Source organism: Ranitomeya imitator, chromosome 6 (assembly GCF_032444005.1).
Source record: "Ranitomeya imitator isolate aRanImi1 chromosome 6, aRanImi1.pri, whole genome shotgun sequence".
Taxonomy (NCBI): Eukaryota; Metazoa; Chordata; class Amphibia; order Anura; family Dendrobatidae; genus Ranitomeya; species Ranitomeya imitator.
Window position 1 is genome coordinate 514,231,775 of NC_091287.1, and position 16,976 is coordinate 514,248,750.

At 42.9% G+C, this 16,976-nt stretch overlaps 1 protein-coding gene across 1 annotated transcript in view; it reads right to left on the minus strand.

The window, feature by feature from the left end:
* CSMD3 (CUB and Sushi multiple domains 3) overlaps positions 1-16,976 on the minus strand; it is a 2,093,798-nt gene that overhangs the window by 166,007 nt on the left and 1,910,815 nt on the right. The window contains exon 55 of the mRNA XM_069731799.1: positions 7,446-7,619. Within this exon, the coding sequence (XP_069587900.1) occupies positions 7,446-7,619 (174 nt within the window). The remainder of the gene's footprint in view (positions 1-7,445; positions 7,620-16,976) is intronic.

Consider the following 16,976-nt stretch of genomic DNA (forward strand, 5'->3'; position numbering starts at 1 on the left):
AGTAGTTGTTGGAAACTACGCTGCATTAGGCCTACAAATTGGGTATGGGGTGTAGAGAGATGGTGTGTTCCACTCCAAGGTGTTCCCCAGGTTTCCTCTCCATTGCTTCGATCTTCATGCTCTCGTTTAGTAGTTGTTGGAAACTACGCTGCATTAGGCCTACAAATTGGGTATGGGGTGTAGAGAGATGGTGTGTTACACTCCAAGGTGTTCCCCAGGTTTCCTCTCCATTGCTTCGATCTTCCGGCTCTCGTTTAGTAGTTGTTGGAAACTACGCTGCATTAGGCCTACAAATTGGGTATGGGGTGTAGAGAGATGGTGTGTTACACTCCAAGGTGTTCCCCAGGTTTCCTCTCCATTGCTTCGATCTTCCGGCTCTCGTTTAGTAGTTGTTGGAAACTACGCTGCATTAGGCCTACAAATTGGGTATGGGGTGTAGAGAGATGGTGTGTTCCACTCCAAGGTGTTCCCCAGGTTTCCTTGCCAATGCTTCGATCATCATGCTCTCGTTTAGTAGTTTTTGGAAACTACGCTGCATTAGGCCTACAAATTGGGTATGGGGTGTAGAGAGATGGTGTGTTCCACTCCAAGGTGTTCCCCAGGTTTCCTCTCCATTGCTTCGATCTTCATGCTCTCGTTTAGTAGTTGTTGGAAACTACGCTGCATTAGGCCTACAAATTGGGTATGGGGTGTAGAGAGATGGTGTGTTACACTCCAAGGTGTTCCCCAGGTTTCCTCTCCATTGCTTCGATCTTACGGCTCTCGTTTAGTAGTTGTTGGAAACTACGCTGCATTAGGCCTACAAATTGGGTATGGGGTGTAGAGAGATGGTGTGTTACACTCCAAGGTGTTCCCCAGGTTTCCTCTCCATTGCTTCGATCTTCCGGCTCTCGTTTAGTAGTTGTTGGAAACTACGCTGCATTAGGCCTACAAATTGGGTATGGGGTGTAGAGAGATGGTGTGTTACACTCCAAGGTGTTCCCCAGGTTTCCTCTCCATTGCTTCGATCTTCCAGCTCTCGTTTAGTAGTTGTTGGAAACTACTCTGCATTAGGCCTACAAATTGGGTATGGGGTGTAGAGAGATGGTGTGTTCCACTCCAAGGTGTTCCCCAGGTTGCCTTTCCTGAGCTTCGATCTTCCGGCTCTCATTTAGTAGTTGTTGGAAACTACGCTGCATTAGGCCTACAAATTGGGTATGGGGTGTAGAGAGATGGTGTGTTCCACTGTAGAGAGATGGTGTGTTCCACTCCAAGGTGTTCCCCAGGTTTCCTCGCCAATGCTTCGATCATCATGCTCTCGTTTAGTAGTTGTTGGAAACTACGCTGCATTAGGCCTACAAATTGGGTATGGGGTGTAGAGAGATGGTGTGTTCCACTCCAAGGTGTTCCCCAGGTTTCCTCTCCATTGCTTCGATCTTCCGGCTCTCGTTTAGTAGTTGTTGGAAACTACGCTGCATTGGGCCTACAAATTGGGTATGGGGTGTAGAGAGATGGTGTGTTCCACTCCAAGGTGTTCTCCAGGTTGCCTTTCCTGAGCTTCGATCTTCCGGCTCTCGTTTAGTAGTTGTTGGAAACTACGCTGCATTAGGCCTACAAATTGGGTATGGGGTGTAGAGAGATGGTGTGTTACACTCCAAGGTGTTCCCCAGGTTTCCTCTCCATTGCTTCGATCTTCCGGCTCTCGTTTAGTAGTTGTTGGAAACTACGCTGCATTAGGCCTACAAATTGGGTATGGGGTGTAGAGAGATGGTGTGTTACACTCCAAGGTGTTCCCCAGGTTTCCTCTCCATTGCTTCGATCTTCCGGCTCTCGTTTAGTAGTTGTTGGAAACTACGCTGCATTAGGCCTACAAATTGGGTATGGGGTGTAGAGAGATGGTGTGTTACACTCCAAGGTGTTCTCCAGGTTGCCTTTCCTGAGCTTCGATCTTCCGGCTCTCGTTTAGTAGTTGTTGGAAACTACGCTGCATTAGGCCTACAAATTGGGTATGGGGTGTAGAGAGATGGTGTGTTACACTCCAAGGTGTTCCCCAGGTTTCCTCTCCATTGCTTCGATCTTCCGGCTCTCGTTTAGTAGTTGTTGGAAACTACGCTGCATTAGGCCTACAAATTGGGTATGGGGTGTAGAGAGATGGTGTGTTACACTCCAAGGTGTTCCCCAGGTTTCCTCTCCATTGCTTCGATCTTCCGGCTCTCGTTTAGTAGTTGTTGGAAACTACGCTGCATTAGGCCTACAAATTGGGTATGGGGTGTAGAGAGATGGTGTGTTACACTCCAAGGTGTTCCCCAGGTTTCCTCTCCATTGCTTCGATCTTCCGGCTCTCGTTTAGTAGTTGTTGGAAACTACGCTGCATTAGGCCTACAAATTGGGTATGGGGTGTAGAGAGATGGTGTGTTACACTCCAAGGTGTTCCCCAGGTTTCCTCTCCATTGCTTCGATCTTCCGGCTCTCGTTTAGTAGTTGTTGGAAACTACTCTGCATTAGGCCTACAAATTGGGTATGGGGTGTAGAGAGATGGTGTGTTCCACTCCAAGGTGTTCCCCAGGTTGCCTTTCCTGAGCTTCGATCTTCCGGCTCTCATTTAGTAGTTGTTGGAAACTACGCTGCATTAGGCCTACAAATTGGGTATGGGGTGTAGAGAGATGGTGTGTTCCACTGTAGAGAGATGGTGTGTTCCACTCCAAGGTGTTCCCCAGGTTTCCTCGCCAATGCTTCGATCATCATGCTCTCGTTTAGTAGTTGTTGGAAACTACGCTGCATTAGGCCTACAAATTGGGTATGGGGTGTAGAGAGATGGTGTGTTCCACTCCAAGGTGTTCCCCAGGTTTCCTCTCCATTGCTTCGATCTTCCGGCTCTCGTTTAGTAGTTGTTGGAAACTACGCTGCATTGGGCCTACAAATTGGGTATGGGGTGTAGAGAGATGGTGTGTTCCACTCCAAGGTGTTCTCCAGGTTGCCTTTCCTGAGCTTCGATCTTCCGGCTCTCGTTTAGTAGTTGTTGGAAACTACGCTGCATTAGGCCTACAAATTGGGTATGGGGTGTAGAGAGATGGTGTGTTACACTCCAAGGTGTTCCCCAGGTTTCCTCTCCATTGCTTCGATCTTCCGGCTCTCGTTTAGTAGTTGTTGGAAACTACGCTGCATTAGGCCTACAAATTGGGTATGGGGTGTAGAGAGATGGTGTGTTACACTCCAAGGTGTTCCCCAGGTTTCCTCTCCATTGCTTCGATCTTCCGGCTCTCGTTTAGTAGTTGTTGGAAACTACGCTGCATTAGGCCTACAAATTGGGTATGGGGTGTAGAGAGATGGTGTGTTACACTCCAAGGTGTTCCCCAGGTTTCCTCTCCATTGCTTCGATCTTCCGGCTCTCGTTTAGTAGTTGTTGGAAACTACGCTGCATTAGGCCTACAAATTGGGTATGGGGTGTAGAGAGATGGTGTGTTACACTCCAAGGTGTTCCCCAGGTTTCCTCTCCATTGCTTCGATCTTCCGGCTCTCGTTTAGTAGTTGTTGGAAACTACTCTGCATTAGGCCTACAAATTGGGTATGGGGTGTAAAGAGATGGTGTGTTCCACTCCAAGGTGTTCCCTAGGTTGCCTTTCCTGAGCTTCGATCTTCCGGCTCTCATTTAGTAGTTGTTGGAAACTACGCTGCATTAGGCCTACAAATTGGGTATGGGGTGTAGAGAGATGGTGTGTTCCACTGTAGAGAGATGGTGTGTTCCACTCCAAGGTGTTCCCCAGGTTTCCTCACCAATGCTTCGATCATCATGCTCTCGTTTAGTAGTTGTTGGAAACTACGCTGCATTAGGCCTACAAATTGGGTATGGGGTGTAGAGAGATGGTGTGTTCCACTCCAAGGTGTTCCCCAGGTTTCCTCTCCATTGCTTCGATCTTCCGGCTCTCGTTTAGTAGTTGTTGGAAACTACGCTGCATTGGGCCTACAAATTGGGTATGGGGTGTAGAGAGATGGTGTGTTCCACTCCAAGGTGTTCTCCAGGTTGCCTTTCCTGAGCTTCGATCTTCCGGCTCTCGTTTAGTAGTTGTTGGAAACTACGCTGCATTAGGCCTACAAATTGGGTATGGGGTGTAGAGCGATGGTGTGTTCCACTGTAGAGAGATGGTGTGTTCCACTCCAAGGTGTTCCCCAGGTTTCCTCGCCAATGCTTCGATCATCATGCTCTCGTTTAGTAGTTGTTGGAAACTACGCTGCATTAGGCCTACAAATTGGGTATGGGGTGTAGAGAGATGGTGTGTTCCACTCCAAGGTGTTCCCCAGGTTTCCTCGCCAATGCTTCGATCATCATGCTCTCGTTTAGTAGTTGTTGGAAACTACGCTGCATTAGACCTACAAATTGGGTATGGGGTGTAGAGAGATGGTGTGTTCCACTCCAAGGTGTTCTCCAGGTTGCCTTTCCTGAACTTCTATCTTCAGGCTCTCATTAAATTGTGGTTAAACGGAACAACTGCATTTGGCGTACTAGTTGGTTTGGGGCCTACTATCGGTGTCTGCCGCTCCTTGCTGTTCTCCTGGTTTCCTATCCTGAAATTCCGTTTTCAGGCGCTCGTTAAGTAGTTGTTAATGTTAGACTGCATTTGGCCTACTAGTTGGGTTGGGGCCTACTATCGGTGTCTGCCACTCCTTGCTGTTCTCCTCCACTGAACAAAGCTGTGCCGCCTGTTTACTACTGTTGCCAATTTTGAACTGCATTTCGACTACTTACTGATTTGGGCCTACTCTCTGTGTCAGCCTCTCATTCCAGTTGTCCTCCACTGCAATGCCCCCTGATTAGTCCTGTGTTACCAATTTTGAACTGCATTTAGCCCACTTTATTCTTTGGGCCTATATCTGTGTTTCCTCCTCATCCTGCCCATTGCCCAGCCAGTGATAGATGAGTCTGCTGGTACATTGACCCATAACGCAACATTTCCCGTGCACGCTACACTGCAAGATTGTGACCCTGCTGAAAGTCAGGTCCCCCTTCCCGCATACCATACCACCTTACACGGGGACAAACAGGAAGGTGCAGATGAAAGTGCAGGTTCCTTCATCAGGTGGGGGGAGGAATACTAGTTGGCGACGTCACTGGCACAGGGCCTCTCATGGTACGCAAAAGTGTTGCTGCCGGTGGGAGGTGCCCCCGCCGTGCAAACACACCGCTGTACTTTGAGGGGCCCTGTGCCAGTGCCAATGCCAACGAGTGGGCCCCCCCTGCTTGCTCAGGTTCACAGCACTTGCAAAGTTGAAATACTTACCTCTCCCTGCTCCACTGCCGTGACGTGGTCCAGATTTCCTGGGCCCACTAATTACTTGAACCAGCCCTACCCACCACAACTTTAGCCAAATGACTCCCAATTTCAAATGCCTTCCAATTATTATAAGGTAAATTACGCTTGACAAGCTTCATTAAGAAGAATGGATGGTTTTGACATTAAAATGGGCACTCTAGGTGTTTTCCTGGCCCCCACTCACTGCCGACTATGCTGCCCCATTGACTTGCATTGGGTTTCGTGTTTCGGTCGATCCCGACTTTACGTCATAATCGGCCGATTTCACTCGACCCGACTTTTGAGATAGTCGGGTTTCGCGAAACCCGGCTCGACTCTAAAAAGGTCAAGGTCGCTCAACTCTAGTTACCGCCAGTAACAAGCAGAGCTTCTAAATCAAAATATATAGGTTAAGGGTGCACTCTAGCTGTATTTTGAGTATAAAGCGGGTGCAATGCCCAGTCCAGTAATGTATATATCCAAAGAAGAAAGAAAAAGAATGGACTAAACAAGGCCTGCACAACCGCATAGTATAGAAAATATATCACAAAATTTTACTGAACACCAAGAAAGAAAGACATAAAAACACTTAAAATACTCAGTGTGAGTCAGCTGGCGTGGAGAGCGGTCGCATCACTGATGTGACTGCTCTCCAAACCATCCCAATTGTCGTGGGACATGGCCATTAATGGATTATGGGAGAAAAAGTGCCTCAGAAAAGATCCATCTCTTAGATGCCAATTCTGGCACTTTGCCTGCCTCTTCCTATTTGCCCTGGTGCGATGGCAAATGGGGTAATAGTATTTGATCCATGTCAGCTTTGCAAAATAAGCTGACATAAAGCCCAGGGGTTAGTGGAGGAGAGGAGTCTATTAGACGCCCCCATTACTAACCCTGAATGTTCAAATTAAAAGACACACAGTAAAGTCCTTTATTTGGAACTTCCCTTTTTGATTTTAATTCTTTGTGAATAAATGGGGGAAAGAGGGTCTGATAGTTTTTTTTTTTCAAATAAAGGAGACTGTGCTTATTTCAATTAAGGGACTTTACTCTGTCTCTGTCTTTATTACATTTGACTACAGGGTTAGTTATGGGGACGTCTGATAGATATCTCTCCATTACTAACCTGTGGGCTTGATGTCAGAAGCCATAAAACAGCTGACATCAATCCCACAACTTTTACCCCACTTGCCACTGCACCAGGGAAAAAGGAAAGAGCTGGGTAAAGTGCCAGAATTAGTGCATCTAATATATGTGCCTTTTCTGGGTCGACTGAGGACTGCTATTTTTAGGCAGAGGAGGGCCCTTTCCCAGTCTAAGAATACCAGGCCCCTGTGTTCCATTTAAGCTTGCCTGGTTATCAAAAATGTAGGGGACTGCACGTCCTTTTTTAAAATTATTTATTTAAATAATTAAAGCAAAAACAGCATGGGGACCCCTCTATTTTTAATAACCAACCATGATGATGCTCATAGCTGTCGGTTTTGCCTGTGTCAGTTATCAAAAATAGAGGGGACCATGAGTCTTTTATTTTATTTTACACAGTGTGTGCCGGGCAATCACAGTTATGCCAATACTTGTCTTTCAGTAAGCTATGTTCGGGCTGCCGAACCCAAACAGTAACATGGACATACCAGTGAAGTCCATGTTTGAGGACCATGCATGGACACTAGGTGTTCGGTAAGGATACCCAAACTTTACCGTTCGTGTTCGCACACCCCTATTCAAAGCTATTTAAGAAAAACATAAATAATCCTCCAAAAACTACATAAAGTTATGTACACATGATGACTTTCAGACAAATTTTACTTGGAACCCTCCTGGAAATAAATAAATAAATAAATAAATATATGTACAGTAATGATTTGCTGTGCATATGTTCTATCTTTAATAACTTATTTTAACTGCTTCATGCCTCCAAAGCTGTTAAATGACTAAAGAAGGTCACTTCTCCATTATTCAGGGTGTTTTCCACTTAGAAAAACACCACTATATTGTATATAGTGTTTGGTTTAAAAAATAATGCAGGAGGCAAAGCTCCCGTGTAAGATGCCCAAAATACATCAGAAGAGAAACTGCAGGGTAAATAACTTTAGAGTTTACCTAAAGTGTCTTGTGCTTCAAAGATGATGTATATATAAAAAAGGGAAAAAATACCGCAAAATATTTATCTCTTACCTTTACAGATGGGTGGTGGATGACTCCATTGCCGATTGGCTTGACATTGAGCTCTCGTTGGTCCTTGCATAACATATCCCATGTTACAAGAGAATGTCACAACATCATTGTAATTGAAGCCGTTGCCACTTGTTCTTCCATAGATTGGACTGCCTGGATGACCACAGCTAATTGCTGCCATGTTTATGGGACAAAGAATGAAGATAATGTGTGAATTGGTTATAGATAAATCAGACCTGTAAACATAGTATCATAGAATCATAGAATGTTAGAGTTGGAAGAGACCTCCAGGGTCATCCCCCTGCTCAAAGCGGGATTCACTAAACCATCTCCGACAGATGTCTGTCCAGCCTCTGTTTGAAAACTTCCATTGAAGGAGAACTCACCACCTCTCGTTGGCAGCCTGGTCCACTCATTGATCACCCTCACTGTCAAATAGTTATTTCTAATATCTAATCTGTACCTTCTCCCTTTTGGTTTCATTCCATTGCTTCTCGTATTTTCATGTGCAACATTACAAAATAACTCCAATATATATCATCTATCTATCTATCTATCTATATATCAATTAGAGATGAGCAATTCTATTTGAGATGCCATCATTATAATGAATATGAGGGATAACTTGATATATGTTTAGATAGATAGACGTAATAGTACAGAAACAGCACAGGTAGAAAAAGATGTAGATAAAAGCTCCCGGATCGTTACCTAAAAATCCAAAATGTTATAGTAAACAAGAAAAATGGGAGTTCTCCAAATCAATTCAAAATAGTAACATAGTAACATAGTTAGTAAGGCCGAAAAAAGACATTTGTCCATCCAGTTCAGCCTATATTCCATCATAATAAATCCCCAGATCTACGTCCTTCTACAGAACCTAATAATTGTATGATACAATATTGTTCTGCTCCAGGAAGACATCCAGGCCTCTCTTGAACCCCTCGACTGAGTTCGCCATCACCACCTCCTCAGGCAAGCAATTCCAGATTCTCACTGCCCTAACAGTAAAGAATCCTCTTCTATGTTGGTGGAAAAACCTTCTCTCCTCCAGACGCAAAGAATGCCCCCTTGTGCCCGTCACCTTCCTTGGTATAAACAGATCCTCAGCGAGATATTTGTATTGTCCCCTTATATACTTATACATGGTTATTAGATCGCCCCTCAGTCGTCTTTTTTCTAGACTAAATAATCCTAATTTCGCTAATCTATCTGGGTATTGTAGTTCTCCCATCCCCTTTATTAATTTTGTTGCCCTCCTTTGTACTCTCTCTAGTTCCATTATATCCTTCCTGAGCACCGGTGCCCAAAACTGGACACAGTACTCCATGTGCGGTCTAACTAGGGATTTGTACAGAGGCAGTATAATGCTCTCATCATGTGTATCCAGACCTCTTTTAATGCACCCCATGATCCTGTTTGCCTTGGCAGCTGCTGCCTGGCACTGGCTGCTCCAGGTAAGTTTATCATTAACTAGGATCCCCAAGTCCTTCTCCCTGTCAGATTTACCCAGTGGTTTCCCATTCAGTGTGTAATGGTGATATTGATTCCCTCTTCCCATGTGTATAACCTTACATTTATCATTGTTAAACCTCATCTGCCACCTTTCAGCCCAAGTTTCCAACTTATCCAGATCCATCTGTAGCAGAATACTATCTTCTCTTGTATTAACTGCTTTACATAGTTTTGTATCATCTGCAAATATCGATATTTTACTGTGTAAACCTTCTACCAGATCATTAATGAATATGTTGAAGAGAACAGGTCCCAATACTGACCCCTGCGGTACCCCACTGGTCACAGCGACCCAGTTAGAGACTATACCATTTATAACCACCCTCTGCTTTCTATCACTAAGCCAGTTACTAACCCATTTACACACATTTTCCCCCAGACCAAGCATTCTCATTTTGTGTACCAACCTCTTGTGCGGCACGGTATCAAACGCTTTGGAAAAATCGAGATATACCACGTCCAATGACTCACCGTGGTCCAGTCTATAGCTTACCTCTTCATAAAAACTGATTAGATTGGTTTGACAGGAGCGATTTCTCATAAACCCATGCTGATATGGAGTTAAACAGTTATTCTCATTGAGATAATCCAGAATAACATCCCTCAGAAACCCTTCAAATATTTTACCAACAAAAATGATAAACAAAACAAAAAGAAAAGAATATAGACTCTCTTTTTTTCAGAATTAGTGTTTAAGTAACGAATCATCTCGAAACACAATACTGAGCTTGAGGAAGGCTCAATATTGGGTGTGGAATTAGTTTATGGAGGTTTATTGACTTTTCACTGCATGTTCATACCATTGTTTTCTATGTAATTCACAGCATGCTAAAATAGTTATATGGGTAGAAAAATGTGATAACATGCACAGAAGTGTCAACTTCTGTGCATGTTATCAGGCCAAAATCACCAGGGTATACAGTAGATAGATAGATAGATAGATAGATAGATAGATAGATAGATAGATAATAGATAGATAAATAAATGATAGATAATAGATAAATAGATATATAATAGATATATAGATAATAGATAGGTGATAGATAGATAATACAGTAGGTAGATGATAGATAGATGATAGATAGATAGATAGATAGATAGATTGATTGATAATAGATAGATGATAGATAGATAGATAGATAGATAGATAGATAGATAGATGATAGATAGATAGATAGATAATAGATAGATAATAGATAGATAGATGATAGATAGATAATGCAGTAATAGTTTTAACGTCTATAAATAATTTGTTTTTGTATACAGGAGATTTACTTCAGGCTTCTGCCTTTAGACCGGCGCTGTGTCACAGTTGTAGACCCCTATTACCTCTCTCCTCGCTGTTCAGCATAGCGGTTGCAGCTACTGTGGTTTGCTATAATTGGACGTTGAAAAACACTACATTCACCCTTGCTGCTGCTAGCAATGACCCATGAGCAATTATTTCCCGTGCTCTATTCTTATTTCTATCCAGCAGATTTGGAAAGACTTGTTTGACAGAGATTCATTCTTGTTTAAAGATTATCGATAGAGAAACATGTTGTTCCCTGTGGTCTAATACCCTTTACTCGCCTTAGTTTAACATGAAAAGTAATGGAACCCTTGAGTGTTTCCATCTGATTATGACAAATATAGAACATGTATTTAGTAAGAACTGACAACCATTGACTAGAATGCTTTGCCACAATATGAGCATTAACTATGTCAGATTGGAAATTGTGATATTTATCTGAATATACCCTGAAACAAAAAGCAGTTGTATGTGATGCAAGTCACTACTCACGGACACACCGTGACGTAGAGAAGTCAGATGTTCTGGGGTCAGTACCAAAAGAGCACATAAATAACCAAGGGAAAGACAAAGGCATAAGTTAGGTCATGATCCAAGGGTCAAAATACCGGGAGATAGCGGAGCATGCAAAAGGACAAGACAAAGGCGTAGTCAGAACACGGTCCAAATGGTCAGGCAGCAGAAGATCAGAACAGCAGAATCAGTAAAAAACACTCACTAGGAAACACAAACTACGTCTGGCAGGGATCAGGGGCGGGCAGCTCAGTTAAATAGCTTGGGCAATCTCCAGAACAGAAAACACCTGGAGAAAGAGTAAGTCATTTTCTTTTTCGTTTTGTTGGAGCTCGTAGGGTGGAAGTTATTTTCTGTTTGGGAACAAGCTCTATTTACAGCTATATGGAGCTGACATGGTCCCCTTCTTGGTGCCTGCCTATACTAATTTAGCAAATTATACATTTGGGGCAGATCTCATCTATGGTGTTCCACCACTTCGAGGATGTTTTGGGGTGATGACAATATATAGATGACATTTTTCTCATTTTGACTGGAATGATAGGCAAGTTAAATGGCTTTATTTTATTTCTAAACAATATTGACTGTAATAATAAATCCAACATGGTCAGCTCCCATACTGAGTTATAATTATTTGGACAGGTTATAGTGAATTATACTCTTTTTAAAAACTCTCACTTTATTAAACAATCTGTTAAGAACAATTAATGACGATTTTACATCCAACATCTGAAAAAAAATAATTGATTTCCTGACCTATAATTAGTTTTTAAAAACTAAATGTATAATTAGGAAAGCCAGGTAATTTGATGAGAGAAACTTGATTCCAGCTCACCCAGTTTCTCCATGCTCATCCACCTGGGGCTCAGACACCGGCCTCACCCTGGCCTCACATCAAGGAAAATAGAAAAATTGGAGTCCGGCTCAACAGGACTGGATTTTACTTTTTTTTTTATTTTTCAAAAGAAATTATAGTGCATACAAAAGAAAAATGTACATTGTGCATTGTCGACATGACCCAGTCGACGCATTTCAACTGCACTAGGCAGCCTTATTCATGACTCATCTATCTATCTATCTATTTATCTATTATTTATCTATCATCTGTCTATCTATATATTATCTATATATTATAATAATAATAATAATAATTTTTATTTATATAGCGCCAACATATTCCGCAGCGCTTTACAAATTATAGAGGGGACTTGTACAGACAATAGACATTACAGCATAACAGAAATACAGTTCAAAACAGATACCAGGAGGAGTGAGGGCCCTGCTCGCAAGCTTACAGACTATGAGGAAAAGGGGAGACACGAGAGGTGGATGGTAACAATTGCTTTAGTTATTCGGACCGGCCATAGTGTAAGGCTCGGGTGTTCATGTAAAGCTGCATGAACCAGTTAACTGCCTAAGTATGTAACAGTACAGACACAGAGGGCTATTAACTGCATAAAGTGAATGAGAACATTCTTTTTTTTTTTTTTTTATTATAAATAGGCCACACAGGGATCGTTAGGTTAATGCATTGAGGCGGTAGGCCAGTCTAAACAAATGAGTTTTTAGGGTACGCTTAAAACTGTGGGGATTGGGGATTAATCGTATTAACCTAGGTAGTGCATTCCAAAGAATTGGCGCAGCACGTGTAAAGTCTTGGAGACGGGAGTGGGAGGTTCTGATTATTGAGGATGCTAACCTGAGGTCATTAGCGGAGCGGAGGGCATGGGTAGGGTGGTAGACTGATACCAGGGAGGAGATGTAGGGTGGTGCTGAGCCATGGAGTGCTTTGTGGATGAGGGTAGTAGTTTTGTACTGGATTCTGGAGTGGATGGGTAGCCAGTGTAATGACTGGCACAGGGTAGAGGCATCGGTGTAACGGTTGGTGAGGAATATGATCCTGGCTGCAGCATTCAGGACAGATTGGAGTGGGGAGAGTTTTGCAAGAGGGAGGCCGATTAGTAGAGAGTTACAATAGTCCAGACGAGAATGAATAAGTGAAACAGTCAGAGTTTTTGCAGAGTCGAAAGTAAGAAAAGGGCGAATTCTAGAAATGTTTTTGAGATGCAGGTAAGAAGAGCGAGCCAGTGATCGGATGTGGGGGGTGAATGAAAGGTCAGAATCAAGGATGACCCCAAGGCAGCGGGCATGTTGCTTTGGAGTAATGGTGGAACCGCACACGGAGATGGCAATGTCAGGCAAAGGTAGGTTAGTAGAGGGAGAGAACACGAGGAGTTCAGTTTTTGACAGGTTTAGTTTCAGATAGAGGGAGGACATGATGTTAGAGACAGCGGTACGATAGATATTATCTATCTATCTATTATCTATCATTTGTCTATCTATTATCTATCTATATATTATCTATCTATCTGGTATCTATATATTATCTATCTATTTCCATCTATCATCTATCTATGTATCATCTCTCTATTATCCATCTATCTATAGATCTACCTATCTATTATCTATCTTCTATCTATTATCTATCTATCTATTATCCATCTATCTGTCTATCTATCTATTTATTATCTAGCTGGGATGGGCTAATAAAAGAAGCTCCTGCTTTTTCACTATGAATGGTGTGCTGCCTCCATTTTTTGGATTCCTGTAATTGAGGTTTGGTCTATGCCTGGGGGGCTCTGCACCACATTTTTCTTCTTTTTTCTTTTGTCTTTGTGTGCTGCTCTAATTCCTCTCTTTGTTTATCGATTATATATCTATTATCTATCTATCTATCTATTATCTATCTATTATCTATATATCTATCTATTATCTATTATCTATCATCTATCTATCTGCTGTGGGCTGTAATCTGGACTCTTTTGGGGAGGTAGTGGAGAGAAGAACTCTGAAAAAGTGTATGGCAATTATGAACAATAATGCACATCCACTATATGAGCTATTCATGAGACAGAAGAGCACCTTCAGTAACCGGCTAATACTTCTGAGGTGTAAGAAGGAAAAATATAGGAAATCGTTTGTGCCAACTGCCATGGGAATGTACAACAATAACATTAGGGTTAAACCACCAAGGTGAATGTCTACTTATTTCTCTACATTTCAGTTCACTCGTTGTGTATGTCCTATTCTAATGTATAATGTATAATGTTCTTCTGTCAACTCCACTGTCATGTCAACTATGTAATTCCTTTGTGATTTTTATGATTTAAGTTGTGCTGCTGTGATACCATAATTTCCCACGGGATCAATAAAGTGTATCGTATCGTATCTATTATCTATTTATTATGTATCATGTATCTACCTATTATCTATCTATCTATCTATATGTTATCTATCTATTATCTATCTATTATATAACTATCTAATATATATCAACTATCTATTATATATCAACTATCTATTATCTGTCTATTATCTATCTATCTATCTATCTATCTATCTATTATCTATCTATTATCTATCTATCATCTATCTATCTATCTATCTATCTATCTATCTATCTATTATCTATCATCTATCTATTTATCTATATCTATTATCTATCTATCATCTATCTATCTATCTTTCTATCTATCTATCTATCTATCATCTATCTATCTATCTATCTATCTATCTATTATCTATCTATCTATCTATCTATCTATCTATCTATATGTTATCTATCTATTATCTATCTATTATATAACTATCTATTATATATCAACTATCTATTATCTGTCTATTATCTATCTATCTTTCTATCTATCTATCTATAGATACACACTGAGAGAAACAGCTATGACAGTACAGTCAACAAAAGTGGCAGAAAGCTCCTGAACGTATGTAAAAGTTTAGGACTTCATATCCTTAATGGACGAAGCAAGGGTGACTCCTTAGGAAGGTATACACTAAACTCCCATGTAGGGAGGAGTGTAGTTGATTACGCCATTACAGACCTGAACCTGGCAGATGTCAGCGCCTTCATAGTCACCCCACAAACGCACCTGTCAGACCACAGCCAACTTCTTCTGTACATAAAATCTACAGAGAAACCATCCACTCAGAAGCCACAGCAGAGCGGCCTCTTCACCCGGCCTCCATCCTATAAATGGTCCAAAATGTCGGCACTAAGATATAAAGAAGCTTCCAGCAGACCTGAAATACAGCGGATGCTCCACCACTTCTACAACCTTGAGTACATGCCAAACCCAGAGGGAGTGAACCAAGCAGCAAAGGACCTCAACAATATATTCTACGCAATGGCCAGACTGTCTGACCTTAAAAAAGTCGACTACAAGAGACCAAAAGAAACACAGGTCAATGGCTGGTTTGACAGAGAATGTAAAGCTGTACGGAAGACCCTGAGAACAGCCTCCAACAAGAAACACAGAGACCCCAACCACCTGGGTCTGAGGGAAGCCTATGACTCCATACAAAAGCTGTACAAAACCATCCTCAGGAGGAAGAAGCAGAGTTACATCTCTACCAAGCTCAATCAACTCCAAGACGCCCTCCAAGACAACTCCTTCTGGGAACTATGGAACCACATGGGCACCAAAGACAAGAAAAACAACAACCATATCCAAAATGGCAACCTCTGGCTCCAATACTTCAGAGACCTCTATAAAGACATTCCAAAGGAAGGACTAAGCCAAGAACAGGAAAACATAATGGCGAAACTAAAAGCAATGGAGGAAAAAATCAAAAACTTCCAAAACCCGGTGGATACACCTATAACACTACAGGAAGTAACCGAGAGACTCTCCTCCATAAGATGTAGAAAAGCCGGTGGCCTAGATGGAATCCTACCAGAAATGCTGAAGTACAGCCCACCAGAAATACAGGCTGCAATGGTTAAACTCTTCAATATTGTACTGAGTGCCGGCTACTTCCCTCGTACCTGGAACCAAGGCCTCATCACACCCATCCACAAGAGTGGGGACAGGTATGACCCAGCTAACTACAGAGGCATATGCGTCAGCAGCAACCTGGGAAAACTGTTCAACAGTATCCTGAACAAGAGGATCCTCACCTTCCTCACCGAGCACAACGTCCTCAACAAGAGCCAAGCAGGGTTCATGCCGAACCACCGCACCACTGACCACATCTATACTCTGCACAGCCTCATTCAGAGACACGTCTACAATACAAAGAATGGGAAGATATACGCCTGCTTTGTGGACTTTAAAAAGGCTTTTGATTCAGTGTGGCACCCGGGCTTATTCCTGAAACTGCTGGAGAGTGGAATAGGAGGAAAGACCTACGATGTCATCAAAAGCTCCTACACCGAGAACAGCTGCAGCGTGAGTGTGAGCGGCAAAAGAACGGCTTTTTTCCAGCAGAGCCGCGGAGTAAGACAAGGCTGCAGCCTAAGCCCAACGCTCTTCAACATCTACATCAACGAGCTGGCTACCGCCCTGGAATCCTCCTCAGCACCAGGTCTCACCCTCCACGACGCCCAGGTGAAATTCCTGCTGTATGCAGATGACCTGCTGCTGCTGTCACCAACCGAGAAAGGCCTCCAGGACAACCTGAAAATCCTAGAGAAATTCAGCTCCACCTGGGCCCTACCGGTCAACCTAAAGAAAACCAACACCATGGTGTTCCAGAGGAGAAAGAGAAGATCAGACCAACACCCATCATTTATCCTCAACAACTGCGACCTCACAGGAACGGACAAATATACCTACCTGGGCCTAGAGATTCACCGGTCAGGGAACTTCAAACAAGCCATAGAGACCCTGAAAGACAAGACCTGCAAAACCTTCTATGCCATCCGAAGGACACTCTACCATCTGAAGCCACCAGTGAGGGTCTGGCTAAAAATCTTCGACTCCATCATCGCCCCAATCCTCCTGTATGGCAGCGAAGTCTGGGGTCCTCACACCTACCCAGACTGGTCAAAGTGGGACTCCAGTCCAACAGAAATATTCCACCTGGAATTCTGCAAGCACCTTCTCCAGGTCCATCGGAGCACCTCCAACAGTGCTTGTCGGGCCGAGCTGGGCAGATTCCCTCTACACCTAACAGTTCTAAAGAGGGCGCTGTCATTCCGGGCTCACCTGCATAGGAGCAATCCAAGCTCCCACCAACATAAAGCCCTGATACATGAAGGTGAAACAGAAAAACCAGAACCCCCGGAACAGCCCAGCCAAACCCAACCGGAGCAGAACACCAATCACAACAACCTGACAAAAGCCGGAATTAGGAAGATGGCAGATGAAGGCCAGGAGAGGTATGTCAGTGACTGGAAGAATGATATCATCAGCTCA